The sequence below is a fragment of the Artibeus jamaicensis genome, unplaced genomic scaffold, assembly GCF_021234435.1.
Source record: "Artibeus jamaicensis isolate MK-2021 breed Jamaican fruit bat unplaced genomic scaffold, CSHL_Jam_final contig_467, whole genome shotgun sequence".
Taxonomy (NCBI): domain Eukaryota; kingdom Metazoa; phylum Chordata; class Mammalia; order Chiroptera; family Phyllostomidae; genus Artibeus; species Artibeus jamaicensis.
This window is the reverse complement of record NW_026521845.1, coordinates 390,577-410,716: the sequence shown is the minus strand read 5'-3', so window position 1 is coordinate 410,716 and position 20,140 is coordinate 390,577. Positions and strand designations below refer to the sequence as shown.

The 20,140-nt window shown below is 54.1% G+C and overlaps 1 protein-coding gene across 2 annotated transcripts; it reads left to right on the top strand.

Annotated features, from left to right (window-relative positions):
• Nucleotides 1-271: 271 nt before the first annotated feature.
• On the top strand, nt 272-19,796 carry NTPCR (nucleoside-triphosphatase, cancer-related). Of its 2 annotated transcripts, none has more exons than XM_053667326.1 (5): nt 272-384; nt 4,243-4,405; nt 4,864-4,960; nt 13,098-13,307; nt 19,260-19,796. In XM_053667326.1, the coding sequence occupies exons 1-5, from the start codon at nt 351-353 to the stop codon at nt 19,437-19,439; spliced, it is 684 nt and encodes a 227-aa protein (XP_053523301.1). In that variant the 5' UTR covers nt 272-350; the 3' UTR covers nt 19,440-19,796. The 2 variants fall into 2 exon arrangements, with proteins under 2 accessions (XP_053523301.1, XP_036992660.2); XM_037136765.2 differs by lacking the exon at nt 19,260-19,796 and adding an exon at nt 16,062-16,657.
• Nucleotides 19,797-20,140: the final 344 nt, after the last annotated feature.

Genomic DNA, 20,140 nt, shown 5'->3' with positions numbered 1-20,140 from the left:
CAGCGCTCACGTGAAACAGCGATGATTTAGTAACTGAACTCCTCACGCAATTCTCCTTGCAAACGTCCCAGAGCAGGCCAGCACCAAGACTGCTGTTCAGGGACTCGCACAAGACAACGACCACCACACTCCTAAACACTGCCCGCGCAGGCCGAGCCCGTGGACTGGCGGCGCACGCGCAGATCGAGGCCAAGGGCTGAGGGAGCATGCGCAGCTCACAGCCAAGCGCTGAGGCGCACGCGCAGCGAGGGGGAGGTGCTTCCGGCCGGAGGTGGGGCCTGTAGCACGCGGTGGGCGGTACTTAGACAGAGACCCCATACCCGGATTGTGATCTCCCTCCGGCCCACAGTATGGTCCGGCACGTGTTTCTGACGGGGCCCCCAGGTAACCCCGCCGGGTGTCCGCCTCTGTGAAGCGGACGGGTGGGCGTGGGGGCGCGCGCAGTAGGGGCGGCGGGCTCCCGGGCTGTTTGCTTGGTCGTTGAAGTGTTACGAAGTTGCAGGCTTGGTACTCGGAAGCCTGCGTATCCTTTCCCAGGAAGCGGGGTTTTAAGTACGTGAGATAGAGAGATTAGAGATGTAGCCCACCGTGGTGAGAAGAGCAAGCTTGTGATGTGGGGACGTGGGCTTTGTTAAAGTAGCAGACAGCCGGCCGGCACCCGCGGCCGCGGTAAGAACGACCCCGTCCTAGCCGGGGTGGTGCGCAGGGACCATGCTCAGGATACCTGTTACCGCCCTGATGGGTAGGGAGGGGCCCGGCTTCTGTTGAGAGTCACACAGCTGCCTGTGTGATGATCCACTGTCCTAATTGAAGGAGGGGGTCAGTGGAAGGGTGGTGAAACTTTAATTCCCTTTCTCTGAGTTCACTACTCCTGAATTCCCCCCAGGATGAGGCTGTAGGCCGAGAAGCTTTGGTACCTAAGGACCCGCTCTCAAACCCTGTCCTGTGTCCGTGCCTGGTCCCTCTGTTGCTGGTCGTGGGGTAGGTCCCTCCTGTGAGCTGTGGAGTTCTCACCAGTGAATGGGACAGTGTGAAGTCAAAGGAGAGACCAGAGGAGGAAATGGCTTTTAAAACTCGGTGATGCACATGTAGTGGGCGTGACTAAAAGATGAGGCAGGTAGTGGGTGGGCCTCAGGCTCAGGGAGAAAGATGAGATTAGAGTGAAGAGAAGGATTCTTCAGCCCCTGTGCAAGGCGGATCTAATGTTCAATAATCAAAGATTGTAACTCTAGAATTCTCTGTCATCTTATTTTAATGATTATGCTTAGCCTTAGATAGCAAAGGCTACTAATGTTGCAGACTTTGGAATCTTATTTTGACCAGGCAGCGGAGGAGCAGTGAGGAGGGAGGGTAGCATGAGAACTTTCTAATAGCCAGAGGTACTCCCGGATGTTGCACAGGACTGGCTTTTAGAGGTCGATTGGTCAGCCCCCTATTTGAGACCTGGAATGCAGTTTCCCAGCAGAAGGGGCACAAGCCCCCTCTGGATTTCCTCACAGGTGACCTGTTCATTGTCATTGCACCTGCCTGAGTCCCAGTGGTCCGTGGGGAACTTAGGCGGCCAGGCTGGTGCTGGTTCTTCTCTCCATTTCCTTATTTATAGAAGTTCCATATGCATGTAGTTGAAAGATTCCTGTGATTCCACTGCACAGCTCTCTGAAGCTGTCCTCAGACCCGCTCCCCCCACCTCCTCCCTGGCTGCCCGCTGCAGGCATATTGTGATCGTGATTAGTTCTGTAGTCAGTGTCCCCAGTATCATGACTGTGTAAGAGCTGATCACCCAAGAACCAGTGGAAATCCACAATTTCTTTTCCTATTGTGCACAACTATTTTCTTCCCTTTGGAGTTAGTGCCTGTTGTTTTTTCATTCACGTAGCTTCTTTTTGTCACCAACTCATTCCCAAATTCTGCGTGTTGGCTAAATCCTCTCTATGTGTTCAGACCAGCAGGTACCCTGCCTGCTCAGAGAGGGCACTCTGGCCCTTAGCACTGTTCCCAGCTTCAGCTGTCCCGCCTGTGACCCAACTTGGAGGGTTTCCTCTGGTCACTGGAGCCCATCTTGCCTGTGCACAGGGCAGGTCTGATGAGCCAGAGACTTCCTGTCCCCCAGGGGCAGCCTCAAATCCATGACAGTTGGAAGTAAGCTCCCTACTGCCTCCCTTCTCAGACAGGACAACTGAGCCAGGGTCCCCCGAACTGTGTCCTTGGATTCCCCCATGGGATTAGGCTCCAGCTACCGCCGTGGTAACTTGCTTGCTAATGCAGTTACCTCCCTACCAGTGTGTCTTGGGGACACTTCCCAAGTTAAACTACCTTCACTTGAATCTTTGTCAGGGCAGGCTTTATGGGAGAACCAGAACCAAAATAATTCTGGAGCTTTCTGCCCTGTTCTGTCTGTGTGTGGTGCAGGCTGTCATCTGGGGTCTTCAATACCGCTCACTGCGTAACCAGTAGAGACAGCACAAGGCTGGCAGCTTCGTTAATGGAGATGAAACGTCAACTGGAAGACAGTGTTACAGCTGAGGAGGAAGCAGGGCCCTGAGCCCCCTGCCTCTTGTTTTGCTATGTTGTATGTGACACAGGACGACAGCGTGCACAGTGTGGCCCTTTGACCACAGCTGCTCTGTTTTCTTTTTCAAAATGTAAATAGCTCTGTTTTTTTTCTTACATTAAGAGTACTCTCCACTCATTTTAAGAGAAAAAAGTTCGAGAAAGTTTTGGAGAAGACTGGGACCTCATGTGAAATTCCAGCATAACAATTTAAATAACAAATCACAGCGGAGTAATACTTGGTGTGTCTGCTGTTTCTAAACGTGCTTCTTCCCCGGACGTTTTTTCACGTATCGTGGTCTGTTTTCCGTGCTAGTGAATGTCGTTGTGCCTGGTGTCAGACCTTTGTGGAGGACAGTTCCTGACCCTAGAATTTCTGTGCACTGTGGTAGGCACGTTGAAACTATCCTTCAGAAAAATACCGGTTTCCCTACTCACCAGTGCCACTTGGCTGCATCAATTGGCTTCTTCACGAACTTTGCCAAAGCAGCAGTTACGACAGATGCATCCACTAAGAGTGATGGATTATGTTTCGTTTCACGGAGACTTAAAGGGGTCAACCCTCATGACTGTGGGCAGCCGTAGAAATAACGTGATTTCCAGCCCTGTGGCGTCTCAGCGTAGCTCTGTTGCAGACCTGCTAGAAGTGTCACCTGTGTTTCCATTTTGGGGCATTCATCATGCCACTTAGTTCTTAAGTCTGTCCAGGAATGAGGCACGCGTAATCAAAGTTGAGGTGACAGGAAAGCCTTGTGAAAATGTCTAGTCCCAACTGGCTGGGTGACCTCGGGTAAGCTACCTTACCTCTCTGTGCCTTAGGTTCTTTATCTGTAAAACCTGGGCAGGGACAGTGACTGCCTTAGAGGGTGGTTGTGAGCATTTAACCAAGAAAGCGCTCCTGAAGTGTGCTGGAATGTTCTGGAATGTGCCTGGCTCCATAACGCCAGTGGGCAGGCAGTGTCATTTCATTCAACAGCAGTTGCTGGTTCCTGTAAACACGCAAGGGCCCATCAGAGTCGTCCACAGACCAGTTGGGAGGAAAGGAAGGGTCAGAGGTCGGGAGGGGCAGGGGTGGGGCTTATGGGTTATCATTTGGGGAGGTGTTGGGTCAGCCAAAGGAGTGCTTAGGGCCACTGGAGGCAGTGACAGAGGTGTCACCAAGTTAATAGGGCAGCTCTCATGAAGAAGTTTGAAGATTGCTATTTTTAGTGGTGGCAGTGGTACTTAAGGGACACATTTTGAGGAGCCGTAGTGACGTAAGTGAAGGGAATTTTCCACTTTTAAATGTGGGTGCGGAGTGCCTTGAAGTTGGAAATCCTAGAATGCCCAGCCGTTGACCCCAGCATGACCAGTTTTGCTTCCTAGGTGAAAGAGCAGGTTCACCCAGGAAGGGGGTGAACCTAGGATTCACAGTGCAAATTGCACTTGATACTGTCATCGGGAGGCCACTCGCTTGGTTCTAGGATTGTGTATGTGACAAAACCGATACTGTTTCGGGATGTAAAAATAGACTGCATCTTTTTATTATGTTGGTTTCTACTTGAAATTAAGAAGTTTTAACCCAGGGCACTCAAGGTCAAAGTAAAGTTAATACTCATAAAATCCACTTGCGCCTGTTTGCACCCCACCTCGATCGCTCCCGGCCGGCGAGTGCTGGGGATGGGACCTAACAGGGTTTGTGTTTCTTTCCAGGAGTTGGAAAGACAACTCTGATCCAGAAAGCCAGTGAAGTTTTGAAATCCTCCGGCGTGCTGGTCGATGGGTTTTACACGGAAGAGGTCCGGCAGGGCGGAAGAAGAATAGGATTCGACGTTGTCACGCTATCCGGCCTGCGGGGGCCTTTGTCCAGAGTTGGGTACGGAGATTTCATTTCTGTGCCGTTCAGTGCTCTCTTCTGTCTTGGAGAATCTCAGGCCTTTGGATCTCTAAGAGAAAGAAGCAGATTGAAATCATCACGTGAAGAACAAAGTGTACAAATCTGTATTTCTTGTGAAGCTCATTCCGTTGCCTAGCAAGCCTGTTTCCTGTGCTGCTTTTGAGTCCTAGTTGGGGCGGCAGCTCCCTAGAGCTTCGGGGTGGGCCCCACCTCGGTGACCTGGGCCCCGCCAGGCCTGTCAGTGGTGGTAGGCACACTTCGTGGTCACCCTGCTCTCAGAGCGACCGTGGACTCGAGTCAGCACTCCGCTTCACCTCTTTATGCAGGTGGCTTTGAGCAAGGATTTCGCCTAAGTGGAAGGCCGGAGGGTCAGTGGAGTAGCCAACAGCCAGGAACCTGTACGGGGGTCTTTCAGTGGGAACTCACTGTCTTTTCAGGTCAGAGCCTCCGCCTGGCAGACGGGAGTGCCGAGTCGGGCAGTACGTGGTGGATCTGCCGGCCTTTGAGCGGCTGGCGCTCCCGGTCCTGAGAAACGTGAGTGGTTCCTGCCCTGAGGCCCTCCGTGGGCAGTGCACTGGGCGGAGTGACTTTTGCTCTGAAGGAGAGGCCAGCTTTGCATCTTATAGTTTAAAAGTCTTTAAGTGATTGACCCTTAATAAGTACCATATTTTGCTGTATGTAATGTGCACTTTTTGCCCAGATTTTTGAGGGAAAACAAGGGTGTGCATTAGACACGGGTAGTACTAATTCCGTATCTACATAAATGTTTTTAATGCTTTCATTTATGCTTATGAGTTAAAGGTATAACTCTAGGAACCAATAAAGATATCTGTATGCAAAATAATACCCTGGAGTATGAGAATTGGTTTTGTTCCTACGTATAAGTAAATAAATAATTGGATTAAAAAGTTAAAGATTATTTTCCCCTGGAAATTCGGCCCAAAAACATGGGTGCACATTATACACGGCAAAATACAGTACATGTGATATAATTTGCTGTCACTCTGAAGTCCAGTTAAGTTCCTTGTCACATAAATTCAGTACATACAAAGATTTTATACTGGGGAGGGGCTCTGGTGCCCAGCTACCAACATCCCCAAACATAAGCCTTTTCTCTGTTTTTCTTTATTTTGTGTATCAACCCAGTTTTCACAGCACGAGCAATAGGTATTTAGGAGGGAAAAGTGTCATTTTATGAATATGATAGTAGGCACCTAATGCATTATGTTACTGTATCACCTATTGTTTCTTTTTGAACCAGGTTATTGAGATATAATTCACACACCATACACTTCATTCACTTAAAATGTAGTGATTTGTAGAATTTGATTTTTTCTAATATATTCACAGGCCTGTGCAACGTTCACCATAATCTAATTTCACAGCATTGCTGTCATCCCAAAAGAAACGCCATGTCCATTGAGAGCTCTAGGGGTTGGCCTTTAAACTGAAATGAGCAGATGAGAAGACACCACCCCTTCAGAGAGAATAGTGGGTGGGTGTTGGAGGGAGGGTTCTGGGGAGAATACTCTGGATGACTGAGGCCCCAGGCCCTGGGTTGGGAGCAGGAGGCGGAGAGCTTGGTGGGGCGGGTGAGGCCGGGATGCAGGACCTTGTGGACCACATCAGAGAATGTGGGTTGCATTCACTCTATTACAGACTTAGGACTTTCATGTGCCTTTGTGGAAATGGATGGTAATAGGCCTGTCTGAAGGGGCTATTTTAAACCTTCCAGCAGTTTCCCTCACGTCAACAATAAAGTCCAAGCTCCTTCTCCTGGGCTGGAGGCCCTGTGCTGTTTAGCCCTGGTAACCGCCCGCCTGCTGTCCCCGCTCTGTGGCCACACTCGCTCGGGCATGTGCCCACGCCTGCCAGGGCACACCAGCCTTTGCCCTTGGTCCTGGTCATTGTCTTCGGCGCATACTCCTTACATTTTTGCTTTTTTGCTCTTTTCTGACACCAGGGGCTCAGCAGAAATGTGCAGTGAGGGGCTTTAGTAGCTTCCCAAGGGCACGGGAAATTTTAGCTGCAGCCTGCCAAGGACCTTTCTATGTTTCTACGTCAGAGGGCTGGCAGCGCTTCCTTATGGGAGGGGACTGCTGCTCCTCTGAGCCTGCCTAGGTCTTTGCCTCCTCCCTCTTGCTGGTGCTCCCTCCTCCCTCCGCCCCGCCCTCAGCCCCTCCCTCTGCATTGCCTGCTCTGGGGCTGTCCTGGATGTGCTGCCCTGGTGTTTGCTCTCTAGCTCCCTTCCCATTAGAGACAAGCCTCTGCTCAGACGTTCAAAAGGCAAGTGAAACGCTGCAAATGAAATTCCAGGTGAAGACGCCATCTTTGGTGCGGGATCAATACCCAGAATTGATATTTACTTGCTCAGAGCAGACTGAATCCTGGGAGTGCATTGTGTGCACGTGCCAAGTGTCTACAAGATTCCACGAGACACTTGCATGCTGTGCAGGACTAAGAACTGAATCTCGTTTTTAATTAAAAAAGCAGACTTCTCCATTTATTTATACTTTAATCACCAAACCTACAGGCTGCACCTTCTTACCCAGTCCAGGGCATGGATTTCTTTCTGAAGCAGAGTCTCATCCCATCGCATATATTTTATTGGGATGAAGGAAGGAAAAAGAATGAGTGTTTTGCCTTTATAGTAAAAAAAGAGATGGAAAAGTAAATAGGGGAATAGGAGACAAATTCTGAACGCTTCAGAAAGCACATGCAGGCAGGCGAATGCCCCGCCCAGATTCATGGGGTGTTGGTTCGTGGTGCCGGGATGTTGGGAGGCATAAACCCTATCAGTGAACATCTGGTGCGTGTCTCCTATGTGGACGTCAGGAGGATAGTGCTGAGGGCCAGCGGGCCTGCCTGTGGTGCAGCGGGACAGACGGGCTGGGAGCTGGGAGCAGCTGGGGCGGGACGGGAGGGGCCTGGCCGGGCCTCGGGCACAGCCCGGCTGCTCTCTCAGTGGTGCCAGTGCTTCCTTCCCTCCGGCGGGGCGGGGTCTCGTGGCCCCTTGTGGGCTCACATGGGAGATAAGGACAAGCCCGGTAAGACTGGGAACATTCTTAGATGCAGTACTAAGGATTTTAGAAAGTCTTTTGTGGGGTTGGTGGGTGTGGGTATATGTGTTTTTTCTATTTCATGGGTGACATCTTTCCTTATTTGACAGCATTTATTGTTTTCTTGAGTTCAACATACCTCAGGTAGGAAATTTGTTTAAAACAATGACATAAAAGGAAAAGATGAATAACTGAGTTTCGCCACTGTTATCATAATCGGTCTCTGCCCTTGTTCCTTACCTAGTCCATTTTCAGTCGTCCGAAGTTGGGAAAATGCTGTGTGTGGTTTTAGAGGCCGGCGTTTGCCCGTAACGGGCTTCAGCGACACAGGAGCGGTGCTAAACGGGGTAACCCGGCGTTTGCCCGTAACGGGCTTCAGTGACACAGGAGCGGTGCTAAACGGGGTAACCTTTGTGACCGTGATTGCTTAATGGTGGCCTGTGATTTCATGGCCTGGGTTTCCGTCTCTGATGTCAGCGTTCGTTCCTCGGTGTCAGACGCTGAGGTCACTTAGCGCTGTGGTAGGCGGCCTTGCCACAGACACTGTGCTCATCTGTCCCTTCCCCCAGCCGTGACTGTGCCCCGCAAAGCACCTGGAGGTGGAGGTGTGAGGTGGAGGCGAGTGCCCGGCCAGGTGTCCCTGGGCGCCCTGTGCGCTGCCCTGTGTGCCAGCCTTTGCCTTGTTGTACTTCCGGCAACACTGGGCTCTGTGTGGTTTTCCAGCCGAAACACACGGCCTTGCTCTGGTTCGCTTTGTTACTTACAAGAATGAGGTGAGATGTTTTTCATCGGGTATTTTTTAAAAATCTAAATTGTTGTTTTCCTCATTCCTTTTTCTCTGAGCTTAAAAGAGATCTTTATAAAGTGAATACTTTTTTTATATTGGTTGATCGTATTTTTCTCAGCTGTGATTTTTTTCAACATTGAGAAAGTCTGTCCATATTCCAAGTTATTATGAGATGTGTTTCTTCTGTGCATGTACTTGTTTATTTTTTTAACTTTTATGTTTCAATCCATCTGGATTATCTTGACTGTAATATACAACCATACTCTAATTGATTTTCTTCCAGCCAGTTTACCAAAACCATTTGTAAATAGCCCATTTCTCAGTAGTTTATTATGCTTCATTAATTACCTTAAAAATGTGTGTCTGTGTGTAATGTTTTAGGGTTGTCTGCTCTCATTGATCTGCTTGATTCTTGATTAAAATAGTACCATGCTATTTTAATTACCTCAGTAATTAGTTGTGTTATTCCTCAAAAACACATCTATTCTTTCTGGTTTGTTCACTTCTCCCAACTGTAGTGGTAGTGATGGTGTTAATGGTGGTGGTGAATAGTTACTGAGTACAAATTGTGTGCTAGGCACTAATTCATTTAATCCTCAGAATAACAGGTCACTGTATTCTTGTTTCACAGGTGAGGAAACTGAGGCATAGACTAGAAATTATTCTGTAAGATGGAGCTGGCATGAACTGTAGAATCAAGACTTGATTACCCATTATAAAACGTCTTAGCCGGAGTGATGGGGATGATACAAAATGATGGTTATTTAGATGTAAAGACCATCTTACCTTTTCAGACAGCCCTCATCCTCCAGAGCCAAAAACATAGTACATCTGGTTTCATTTCTCCCTCTAAATAAAGTGTCTGGTAAGGTTACTCACGGGTCCCCTCTGTTTCCCGATGCTGCTGTAATCAGGACTGGCTTCCATCTTCTGACGGTCAAGGCTATTGGATTAGCCGGCCTTTTGCACGAGGGCCTTGTGGTCAGCCCCACGGCACCGGGTGGGGGTTTGGTCTGACACCGTGGGGCGTGGCTCTGATGCCTCCCAGGGCCTCTCCTCCTCACACGGAGAGGTGACAATGGCTGCTAATGTTGTAAAGAGCAAAGCACATCTACTCACAGCCCTGCATGTTAGGCTTAACCACATCATTTTTAGTAAAGGTCTGTGGAGGAATAGTAACCTAGAACAGAACACCGGATGAAAATCAACATAGGTTGAACTTGCGTCTTCCTGTTTTGATCAAAATAAGGCTTGCATTATATATTTTGTTTTGGACAGCAGGATCTGCTTTTGATTCTGAAATAAAGCTCTGCCTCACACCTTTGAAACTTTGTCTTCAGGGGAGAGGACTCTTGTCCGAGGAAAGGGTGTTTTTCAGCCCCTTGACCCAGAAGTGCCACTCAGCTTTCCGGGCCACTGGGCGTAGGGAGGGTGGAGGAGAGCCGGGGTCGAGTCAGGGTCCATTGCCGGAAGGTCGGCAGGAGCTCTTCCGGGCTCTGTTCCCCCCTCACTTCCCGTTCCTCGGCTCCATGGTCACACACATGGGTCAGGGTCAGCCAGGGAAGTCCAGGCACGCCACACAATTAAAAATTGTCCGTGGAAGCACCCCTGCCGTGAGCGAGACTCGGAGGTGAACCCTTGCCTGTAGGTAACCCGACCTCGGGGCAGGTCTGATTCCGGGTCTCCCACTGCCAGCGGCACAGGCCCTGGGTGCCGGACGCTAAGCCGGCCTCTGCCTTGGGTGCGGTATCTTGGTGCAGTTCTTTCTCAGCCCGAGCCCAGGAAACATCGTGGGTGGCATTTGTACCGCTGCCCCGTCTCCCTCCTGCTCAGCCGCGGGGTCCCGTCCCAGCTCCTGCTCCCGGCCCCCCCACGCACGTCAGTCTGAAGTCCCACGTGCCCGCGGAGGAAGTCGTGCTGGCACGCTGCTGCTGCTGCTCTTCTTGACTGGCACGGCGAAGGTGTGCACGGGGTTTTGTGTATCGATTCCAATTTTTTTAAAACACTTTATTTGGATGTAATTTTGCTCAAGAATAAGGACTGTGTAAGATCACCTGTACAGTTGTTATCCAGTCACCTGGATTTGACCTTCGCCCTGTACACCCTGTGTGTGTGTGTAAACACGCAGATTTGCAGGGGAGCCCTTTGAGAGTACGTTGTAAAAAAAACGCTCAGTGTGCTTTTCCTTGGAATGAGGATATCCTCCTGTGTAGTTGCTGTGGCCGTAAATCTCCGTAGGGGCCGCGCTCACCACAGCCTCTGCCCTCGTGACCGACCGTCCCTGTGCCGGTTTGGTCAGCCGGCCTCACAGTGCCCGTTGTAACACTTCTGTTCCTCCTCTCCGGGGCCACCTGCTCCACTTAGTTGTCACACGTCCTTAGCACCTCCAGTCATTCTTGTACGACACTGACATTTTTGAGGATACGCCTGTATCGTACTTGGACCTTCTTCTTTGGGGGTTTTCTGGTATCTCGTATGCTTGGACTCAGCCGGTTGCTACGGGCACCGCGGCCCGTGTGTCTCGGGCGTCTCCTCCGGAGGCACGTGCTGTTTGCCGACGGCGTTCTGGTTGCCCGGTGAAGGGATCGCCCCTCTGCACTGCAGATTCCCTGGCTTGTCCCTCCGAAGCTAGTGAGCGGTGAGTGCGGAGGTACTTTAACACCGAATGTCCTCCTCATCAAGATTTCTCCTAATTTTAATTTTTAAGAACCTTATTAGTATATCCTAAGATAAAAATACTTTCTTTTGAGGCTTCAACTGGAAATCAGATTTAACTACTGCATTTTGAAATACTTTCTGGAACAAGATGGACACTAATTAACAAGCATAAAATCACTGTACGTTCAGAAGCTGGACTCGAAAAGCCATAATGTTGGTTTTTTCCCTGAATCTAAGCTGTGCTCCTGTATTTGTATCCAGTTATCTCATTAATTAGGAAAAGCATCATCACTGTTTTACGGCAGCACAAAGTCAGCTCTCCAGGCAACTTCTAATAGAAGGACATTGGGCATCAGAGATTCCAAACTTTTATCGAAAGTTTAAACATGGACCAAATTTTTACTAAGCAGGAGGATGAAAATTAGCTTATAATTGTAAACAGGGCCTGCTGACGAGAAGGGCAGCAGCTGCCCTGGGGGGGGGGGCGGCTGGCCCCGTCTGCCCCCCCCTCCGCCCCCCGTGCAGAGGGAGCGGGGCCGTGGGTGTGCGGACGTGGCTGTGCTCTGCTCCGTGCTCTGCTCCGTGCAGTGGTGCTGGCCACGGCGATTGTTCTGAGACCCCCAAATGTGGGGGTTCTTCTTGAGTGTCGAAAGTAATAAGATAACTACAAAAACATTACAGAGTTTTTGTGGCTTTGCCTCTGGAGGCCCCAGAAACCAAGTGTTACTGCTTCCGTTTGGAGGGAAAGGTAGTTTCTTCGTGGTCAGATGGGTTTCCCAGGTCGGGGCTTCCCTGATCTGGAATCGCAGGTGCACAGGCAGAGGTGCACTCGGAGACCTTTGGCAGCGGGTGGAGAGTACTTTGTAGTCAGCTTTACACGCAGTTCTCAGAGCAGTGACTCCTACGGAGCTTGTGAAACCTCCCTCTGCGCTCACCAAAGTGTGGCTGTCCCGTCCCCGCTGTGGAAGAGCTGCTCCTCGTCCTGTTGGCTTTCCCTGGGAAGACCCTGGGGAGGCCGTGTGTGTCAGTCATCATCGCTGTGTGACAAATGAGCCCCAGATTTAACAGTTAGAACAACAAGGATTTATTACCTCGCAGGGTCTCCCTGGGTCAGGAACCCAGGATGGCTGAGCCTGGGGCGTCAGGCCACCACGGTGTCCGCATGGTGCTATCGAGCTGTCGGCTGGGTCCGCAGGCACCTGAGGCCTGACCGGGAGGCACCCGCGGCCAGGCTCACTGTCAGGGTGGCTGGGCAGCCTCGGTGCCTTTCCACGTGGGCCTCGCCAGTGGCTGCCCGAATGTCCCTGTAACGTGGCAGCTGTCTTCTCCAGAGTGAGTGAGAGTGAGGGAGTGAGCTCCGGGGAGTGTGGAGAGAAAGAGAGACATAGGGGGGAAGAGATCGAGGCACGACCCAGACAGCAGGCTCTGCCACTACCTAGTCTCGGAAGTGAGGCATTGTCCCTTCTGCCATGTCCTCTGGTCACACCCACCAGCCTGGTCCCGAGTCGGGGGAGGGGTTTGAATCCCAGGGGCTGCCCGTCATCAGGACCCCCAGCCCCACTCCTGTTCCCGGTGGGGTTCCTGGGACATGTTGGACATGAGGTTGTCAAGTCATTAGAAAGGGAATCTGAGATTTGAAGGGCATGACCCTGCTCACTTTTTAATTCCAACCACGACTCCTTTTCTTGTAATTTTTACTTTTTTCCACCAACCGTCCTGTAGCAGATTATGGAATAGACGGGCCTCGGGCTGCAGCACTGACTTCCTCCTGGAAGACAGGGAATCTCACTTGGCTCAAACTCGAAGAGGAAGAGGCAGCGTTATTTAAGGGCTGGCAGGCTTGTCTCATCTCCTTTAAACCCGAGTCACCCGGGTCCTGCTCGTGTTCTAGGTGGACACAGATGTGAAGCGTGGTTGTCGCTGGAGCTGTTTTGAAGGGGCAAAGCTGCCAGGAGACCTGCGGGGCTCAGGGAGCTGAGTGTTCGGGGTGGGACGGTCCCCAGGGAGATGAGGTTCCCGGGGAGTCACCCGGGCGGACTGTGAGGTACAGGGACTTCCAGAGCGCAGTCGGCTCTCCCTGGTGTGACCCCTGGCTGGTGGGCAGCTGGGGGCGGGAACCCTGCTCTGGTGCCTTTGGTGTCCCAGCCTCCATCTCTGTCGCCCTCAGGCAGGTGCCGGCAGCGGCCCCGGCTGCAGAGTGTGTGTCATCGACGAGGTTGGGAAAATGGAGCTCTTCAGTCAGCCTTTCACCCACGCGGTTCGCCAGACGCTGTCTGCCCCAGGCACTGTGGTCCTCGGCACGATCCCCGTCCCTAAAGGGAAGCCGCTGGCCCTGGTGGAGGAAATCCGAGGCAGAGCGGACGTGCGGGTGTTCAGTGTGAGTACCGCCTGCCCTCGGGGCTGCGGAGCGGAGTGGGTACCGGGACAGCGGGGGGCTCTCGGGTACACCCTGGGCTTTGAATTGCCTTCTTTACTTCTCTTGTGATAGAATGTAGGTGGGTCTTTCTTTTCCAGGGATTTATAGAACTTAAATCATACCCGACCCCGTGTAGAAACATTCCGGCCTGTGGGGCAGCCCATCTCAGCTCTCCGCCCCCCACCCAGCACGGGGCCTGCGGGCGTCCCCACTGCCTGGCACGTCTCTTCTCGGGGTGGCCACGTTCGGGTGCAGAGGCAAGGGGTGCCGTTTCATTGGGAGGGTCTTCCTTTCGGACTGAGCCCTCTGGGGCCAAGAGGCTGGGGGCCGTGGGAAGAGTGGCCTAATGCCGTCGCGTGGAGCGTGGCCCCGTGGACGTGTCTGCGATGGTGGAAGCCGCTGTCTGCACTGTCTGGTACGGCAGCCAGTGGCCTTGTTGCCCTTGAGCCCCTCAGTGCAGCAGGCTGGCGGCATCTTAGTCACGCAGGAGCCACGTGGGCAGGACAGCCATGGAGTCCTGCTCAGCCCAGTGAGTCTGTGGCCCGGCGCCAGGCACCGCCTGCAGCGTGGGGGTTGTGCAGGGCTGTAGGGCTCGCCCCGACCTCGTGGACTGACCGCAGGGCACGGGCCCAGTAACCTGTTTCCCTGGTTCTCTGGCGCTTCGTAGGCCCCTGCAGGTGGAGGGAGGAGTGGCTTGCTCCAAGCACCGGGGGCAGTTCTTGGGCCAGTTTAGGGGACGCTGATGGGACTGCTGGCACTGGGCCTGAATCCTTGCTTCTTCTTTCCCGTCGTCTCCACGTCCGCCGTGGTCAGGCAGGGCCTTGCCCTGCTCCCCTGGTTTGTTTGCGTCAGTGCTCGCCAGGCCCCGAGCCGAGACCTGCCCACACCTGCTCTGCACCACCAGCCAGAAAGCTCAAGGGAGCAGGCGGTCTGACAGGAGGAGTGGGTCCTTGCTGCAGACGTCCTCGCCACCTCTTTCTGGCCCCAGCCCCCTCTCCCAAGTAGCCCCTCAGGAAAGACCACAGCCAGAATCAAGTGATTGCAGGAGTGGCCTCGAACCCTGCACGGGCCAGGCCTGTGTGGACAGCAGGTGCTGGGTGTGTCCCAGCACTCGAGAGTCGGTCAGCGGCCCGGGAGCGGAATGACAGCTCAGTGCACGTGTCCCACAGACGTTCCCTGTGTGACGTCCAGAACCCAGGGATCGCAGAGGGGCGGCGCAGAGTGTTAATGTAGTTTTTCCTTTCTGGTCACTAACTTTAAATGATAAGACATCCTCAAAATGGGTGTTTTCCAGTTTTAGCTTTTATTCTTTCAGTACCTAACCACGTGTCCTGTGTGGACTGGGTGTGGAAGGCTTCCTGGGTCCAGTGTGCGCCCCTGGTTCTCAGCCTCCCAGTTCTGCATGCTGAGGAACCCAGACGGGTGAGGACCCTGTGCATTTCCTCATCAGACGTTTATTTAGCACCTACTGTGTGCCGGGCCTTTTGCTAGACACTGGGGGAGGTCTACAGGCGACCAGGTGTAACCCCCGCTCAGGGTCCAGGTCTACTCCCACGGGACCCCGGTCCTTTGCATGCCCTCAGGGCCTCCTCTCTGTCTGGGGGCCCTTCTTCACTGTCCCCTGCAAGGACGAAGGTCGAGAGCGCCTGCGGGAGGAACCCTTTCCTGGCCGCCTCTGTCGCTCCAGCGTGTGCCCGTGGTCTCGTGGGGCTCACTGGTCGTTCATCCACTCGCTGCCCTCACTCTCCTTCGTGCCTGTCCCCGAGTTCTGGTCTGCAGGCTCCGTGAGATCGGGTCTTACCCGCGTCATTACTCCGTCCCAGCACCTTGGCCATTTTTGGCCGGCACGCTGTCAGGGTTGGCTGGGTGTCGGTTGAGGGGGCCAAACAGGAAGAGTTAGTGATGGGAGAGGCGGGGGCCCCGCCCTCACGTGGGGCGGCAGCCACTAGCCCGCCAGCCAGCTGCCTGGTGGGGTCAGTCTTTTGTGGTATTCCTTGGACTGTGGTTGGGAGAAATTAAAAATGGGTCAAGTGAAGCTGGAATGAACTCTGGTACTTGTGTTTTTGTGATGGCGTCACTCAGAGAGCAGGCACCTGGGGACTGGAGCCCGGAGTTTAGTCTGCACGCGGCCCTGCCGGCTCAGAGCTCAGGGAGCCCCTGGGTTCTCTGGGCCTCGGCGTCCTCTTCGTTCTGACATGGGGCTTGCTGATGTCAGGGGCTCCCGGCAGCACTCCGGTGTCCAGGTTCATGGACAGGGGAGTGGATGACTGACGATCGGGAGCATCTGGAATTCTGGGTGCAACGCAGCAGGTGTGCCAGCCACTCTCCATGGGCCCAGCTGGTCAGCCTGTTCTCCCGGCTTCACTGGGTCAGGTCAGGTCTGGTCAGTCTGGCTGCACGCCACCCTGTGTCCCCATTGTCCACTCCAGAGCGCCTCGCATGTGGCTTCACTTTTAGATCCTTTCGTGGTTAGAATGTATCCATTGTGAGCCCATGTTCACTTTGCGGAGGCGGGTGGGCATCTGACCGCTCCTGTCCTGTGTTCCGTGTGCCCCGAGAGCGGGGCTTCCTGCACAGTCTCGCCTCGGACCTGCCTCCTTCCCGGCCGTTGTGGCGCACCTCACCCCCCGCCCTCTGGGTTCTCCCAGAATATCACCCGGCGGGCGACTGGAGAGCGGAACTGGGTCTGACCGCCCGCACTTGTGCTTCGCACAGATCACCAAGGAGAACAGAGACCACCTCCTGCCGGACATCGTGATGTGTGTGCGGAGTGGCCGGCAGTGAAGGTGATCCGCGTCCCCACGTCCCCCGCATGTGAAGGAACGTGCTGGTGCCACAGCAGCCTGCTGGCGGGTCTCTGAAGCCGTGTGGCCTTCTGCAAGGAAGCCTGACAGCTGTTTTCCATGAAGTGTTTAAAAGATCGAATTAGCCGTAATGCTGGATTGACTCTGCAAGACTAATCATCCATTGTGGCTTATTTATGCCGAGAGTTTTCTGTTTATTTCCTCTTGCAGTTGTGCGTATGATTTGGGTAAATTACGAAACGAGAAATGGCTCTCAGCACCAGATGGGACTTGCCCCGTGGAAGTTTGTAAGTGTGTTGGGGGCGGGGGGAGCGCTCACGGCCTTGTCAGTTCTGCAGGCCGTGAACGGCGGGTCCCTCCCTGGGTGCCCTGCAGTCCTGTGCAGCGTGAAGAGATAACGGTTGTTTGATTTCTAAAAAGTATTTCAAAAGGAAACCATTTCAGGCTCCTCCATCACTTACTGTTTATTTGTCTGCTTATGACTTAATAAAATAAAGATGAATGTGATGGTTGGACATGTGTGTCCTTGTGCGGGAGGGATAAACAGCCGTAGGGACAGGGCGGCCTTTGGAACTCAGTACGGGCGGGCGGGCGTCAGATCAGAGCTCCGCTTTGGCCAAGTTCTCAACCCTTTCTGTGCCTCATTTCCTGTCCAGAAAATAGAATTGAAGGTCGGCACAGGAAGGCTGCGGCCCCCTGTGGAAGGGACGGTTGTCAGCCCTCTGTGTGGGCCCCGGAGAGCCAGTGCCAGGGCCGGGCTGGTGGAACGGTGCGGGGAGGGGAGGGGAAGCCCACAGCAGGGTGTGTAGAGACCACGACACCCCAGAATTCAGAGGATAAAGCTGCCTGTCAGTGGCTGATGTACCGGAGTGGTTCGCAGTTCTGTGTATTTAGGTCATTTCTGGTGAAGATCTATGAATTTCAGGGTTTTATTAGCGACTAGTGTCAGCTACAGGCCTGGCTGGCATGAGTGCTGGGCGCAGGCTCCTGTGAGTTGGGCGCTGTGGACGGTGCAGGGCACACTCCTGTCGCGGCCGAGGACACGCAGGGTCTGCAGCCTGGGGCGGCTCCTACAGCACCAGGGTCCCCTAGGCAGTGCTCTGCTGCCTGGTCTGGACTGCCCAGCCTTTGAGGGGCCACAGCCAAAAGGCCTGACGGACTGGGGAGAAACCCCTTCAAAGGGGTGCAGCGTTCAGTGTGAGGAAGCGGGTGTCTTCAACTCACCGTCCCTGCCCCGTTGGGTTGCTTAGGGAGGCCGAGCTCGTGAAGTACGACAGGCGGAGTGTGGGTTGAGCCGTGCGCATAGGACAGGGGAGAGGTGTGGGCAAGCTTCAGTGTGTGGGGCCGTCACCGAGACACCTGGGGGCCCCGCCCTGCAGCAAGTCCACCCCCATCCAACTCCCAGAGCCCGGAGGGAGCCCCACTCAGCCCCCCGGAGAGCCGAGGGGGAGGGCCGTCTCCATGTGCCTGGACACGGGGTGGCACGCAGGCCTGGCAGAGCAGGCCTGGCTCCGGGAAGAGGCTCTGGATGTGCAGGGTCTGCGGCGGGGGGGACAGTCTCCCTCTGGCACTTGTCTTGAGCTCAGTGTGTTTAGCCCCGGCTGTCTAGTGGCCTTTGAGTTTGTCTGAAACTAGAAGGAAAGCGATGGCCTTTATTCGAAGAAGGTAATCTAGCTTGTTTGAGGACACTTGGGACGGAAGCCTAATGTGCTTCTGGAGGGGAGGTGTCACACTCCCCTCCGGAGCAGCAGTGAGCGGGGACTCGGGAGGCCCTGGCATCTGCGTGGTGCAGGGAGCTGCAGCCACTTTCTCTGCTGGCAAAGAAGCCGCAGTGGGAGGTGCGGGCTTGAGTCTGAGTCTGTGTGGCTCCGGTGCCCCAGGATGCCCGTCTTGTTCAGTGTCCTTGCTCCAGGTCTCAGTGGGGACCCAGCAGTGGGAGTGACAACAGTCTAGAGCAGAAGAGCACTCAGTGCCCTCTGTGGCCGGGCCCGTCGGTAGCAACTGAATCACTTTGTCAACAGACTAACGGGAAGCATGTCAGAGGATGTCGGGTACAACCCACCCACTGTAACGTTTAGTAAAAGATCACGTGCTGGTCTGAATGGGTGTGCCCCCACCCGCCTTGCCCGGGGTCATACGCTGGAGTCTAACCTCCCGTGGACAGTGTTCGAAGGTGGGCCTTCGGGAGGTGGTGAGGATGAGTGGCCTTACGACAGAGACCACCCAGGGCGCACTCGCCCCTTCTACCACCGGAGGACAGTGAGCAGACGGATGTCGTGAACCTGGGACTGGCCTCACCAGACACAGATCTGCCTTCCCACCGTCCACAACTGTGGGAGAGGAATGTCTGTTTAAGCCACGAAGTCTGTGGTGTCAGCTATAAGGAGTCCCCAGAGAACTATCGGGGGCGCCCGGGGCACAGTGGGTAGCATTCAAGTGACTGAGGCTTGGAGGAGGAGAGGGTGACGGTGGGCGTTGGGAAGAGACCCCCAGGCAGAGCACCATTTGTGGTCCCTTCACTCCCTGAGCACCAGCCGGGAGCAGAGCGGGACAAGCAGAGTGCTGTGTCGGGTGGGCGCCCCACCTGGGGGGAGGCCCTCTCGGGAGGAAGGGTGCGGCGTGGGGCAGGTGGAGATGGGGGTTCTCTTTCATCCCTGAGCTTGAAATGCCCACTGTTCAAACCCAGGAACCTAACCAACCACTGGGTGTGGTCCAGCCTTCAAGGAGAAACTCACCTCACACAGTGCTGAGTGATGTGGTCGGGCGGGACAGAGCGGCCCTGATCTGGAGAACAGGTTCCCCAGTCCTTTCCCTCCGCCCTGGGTGGAATCGCCAGCCACTTAACACACAGTCTTATAAAAACTGTTTCTCTGTGCCTCTGCGCAAGAGGAAGCACCTGCACGGAGAGACGTGCCTTTTAAATTCATAGAATATAATCTCTGAGCATCCTGGCTGACTGACAGGAAGGAACCCTCAGTGGCCAATTTGGGCGCCCCCTGCCTCCCAGCCTTCAATGCAGGCAGGGTGGGGGCGGGGGCGATGGCAGCCCAGGAAACTCGGAACGGGCCTGGCCCCTTCTTTCTCTTCCTGTTCATCTCCGTGTTCCTAGGTTGTGTCTGGGAAGATGTCATGTGTACTGATGGCAGATGCTTGTGCCTGGAAGTGCAGTGATTTGGGACCAAACGGGGCCACCACGCATTTCATGGGCAGCGAGAAGTTGGAGCATCGAGTCGTTTTAGAGACGCACTTGCCAGACACCGACGGTCTCGACACACCGTGCAAAACCTAGAGCCGCTGATGCCAGAGTCACATGGCTTACCTCGCGTCAAGCACCCCGCTCTTCCTTAACTTTAGAGAATTTTGTTCTATGTCCAAACGGAGAAAATAACTCTTCAGCATGTGCTGGCAGGCATCCGAAAAGCTTCTACGGAAATGTCGCCCTAAAATCTCACATGGGCGCTACTCATGCAGACGGTACTTTGCAAGGACTGCTCTCTGAAAAACTGAAGACTGGTGGAAGACCAGATTACCACGTTTGTGGGTTGTAAATGTAAAAGTTGTGTGCGATTTTAAAAAGTGCCTGCATTGCTGACAGTGAGGAAGAGCGGTGGAGCGAGTCCCACAGCGATGATGTCCCTTTGGGGCACCTGCGCCCTGGAGGGAAGCGTGTGCACACAGAAGCAGGCTCACGGCATGGGCAAGCCGAGTGTCCTCTTTCACAGACGCTGCTGACAAGGTGGACCCCCTCCTGCCCCGGCCTGCCTGACAGCGGTGCCGACTCAGCTGAGCCGTGAGCTCAGCAGGTGGGGATACGGGCACCACCCCCTTCTTGTCTGCACTGTCTTGGTCACATCTCTGCTGGCTGGCTGCCCCACTCTTTCAGGTTTCACTTGCTACTTCTCGCCTCTGGATGCCTGAGGAGTGGTCTGTCATCTAAGTGGGAGGCCACGCCGAGGGAGGCCACACACAGCTCGGGGCTGCCCTTTGGTC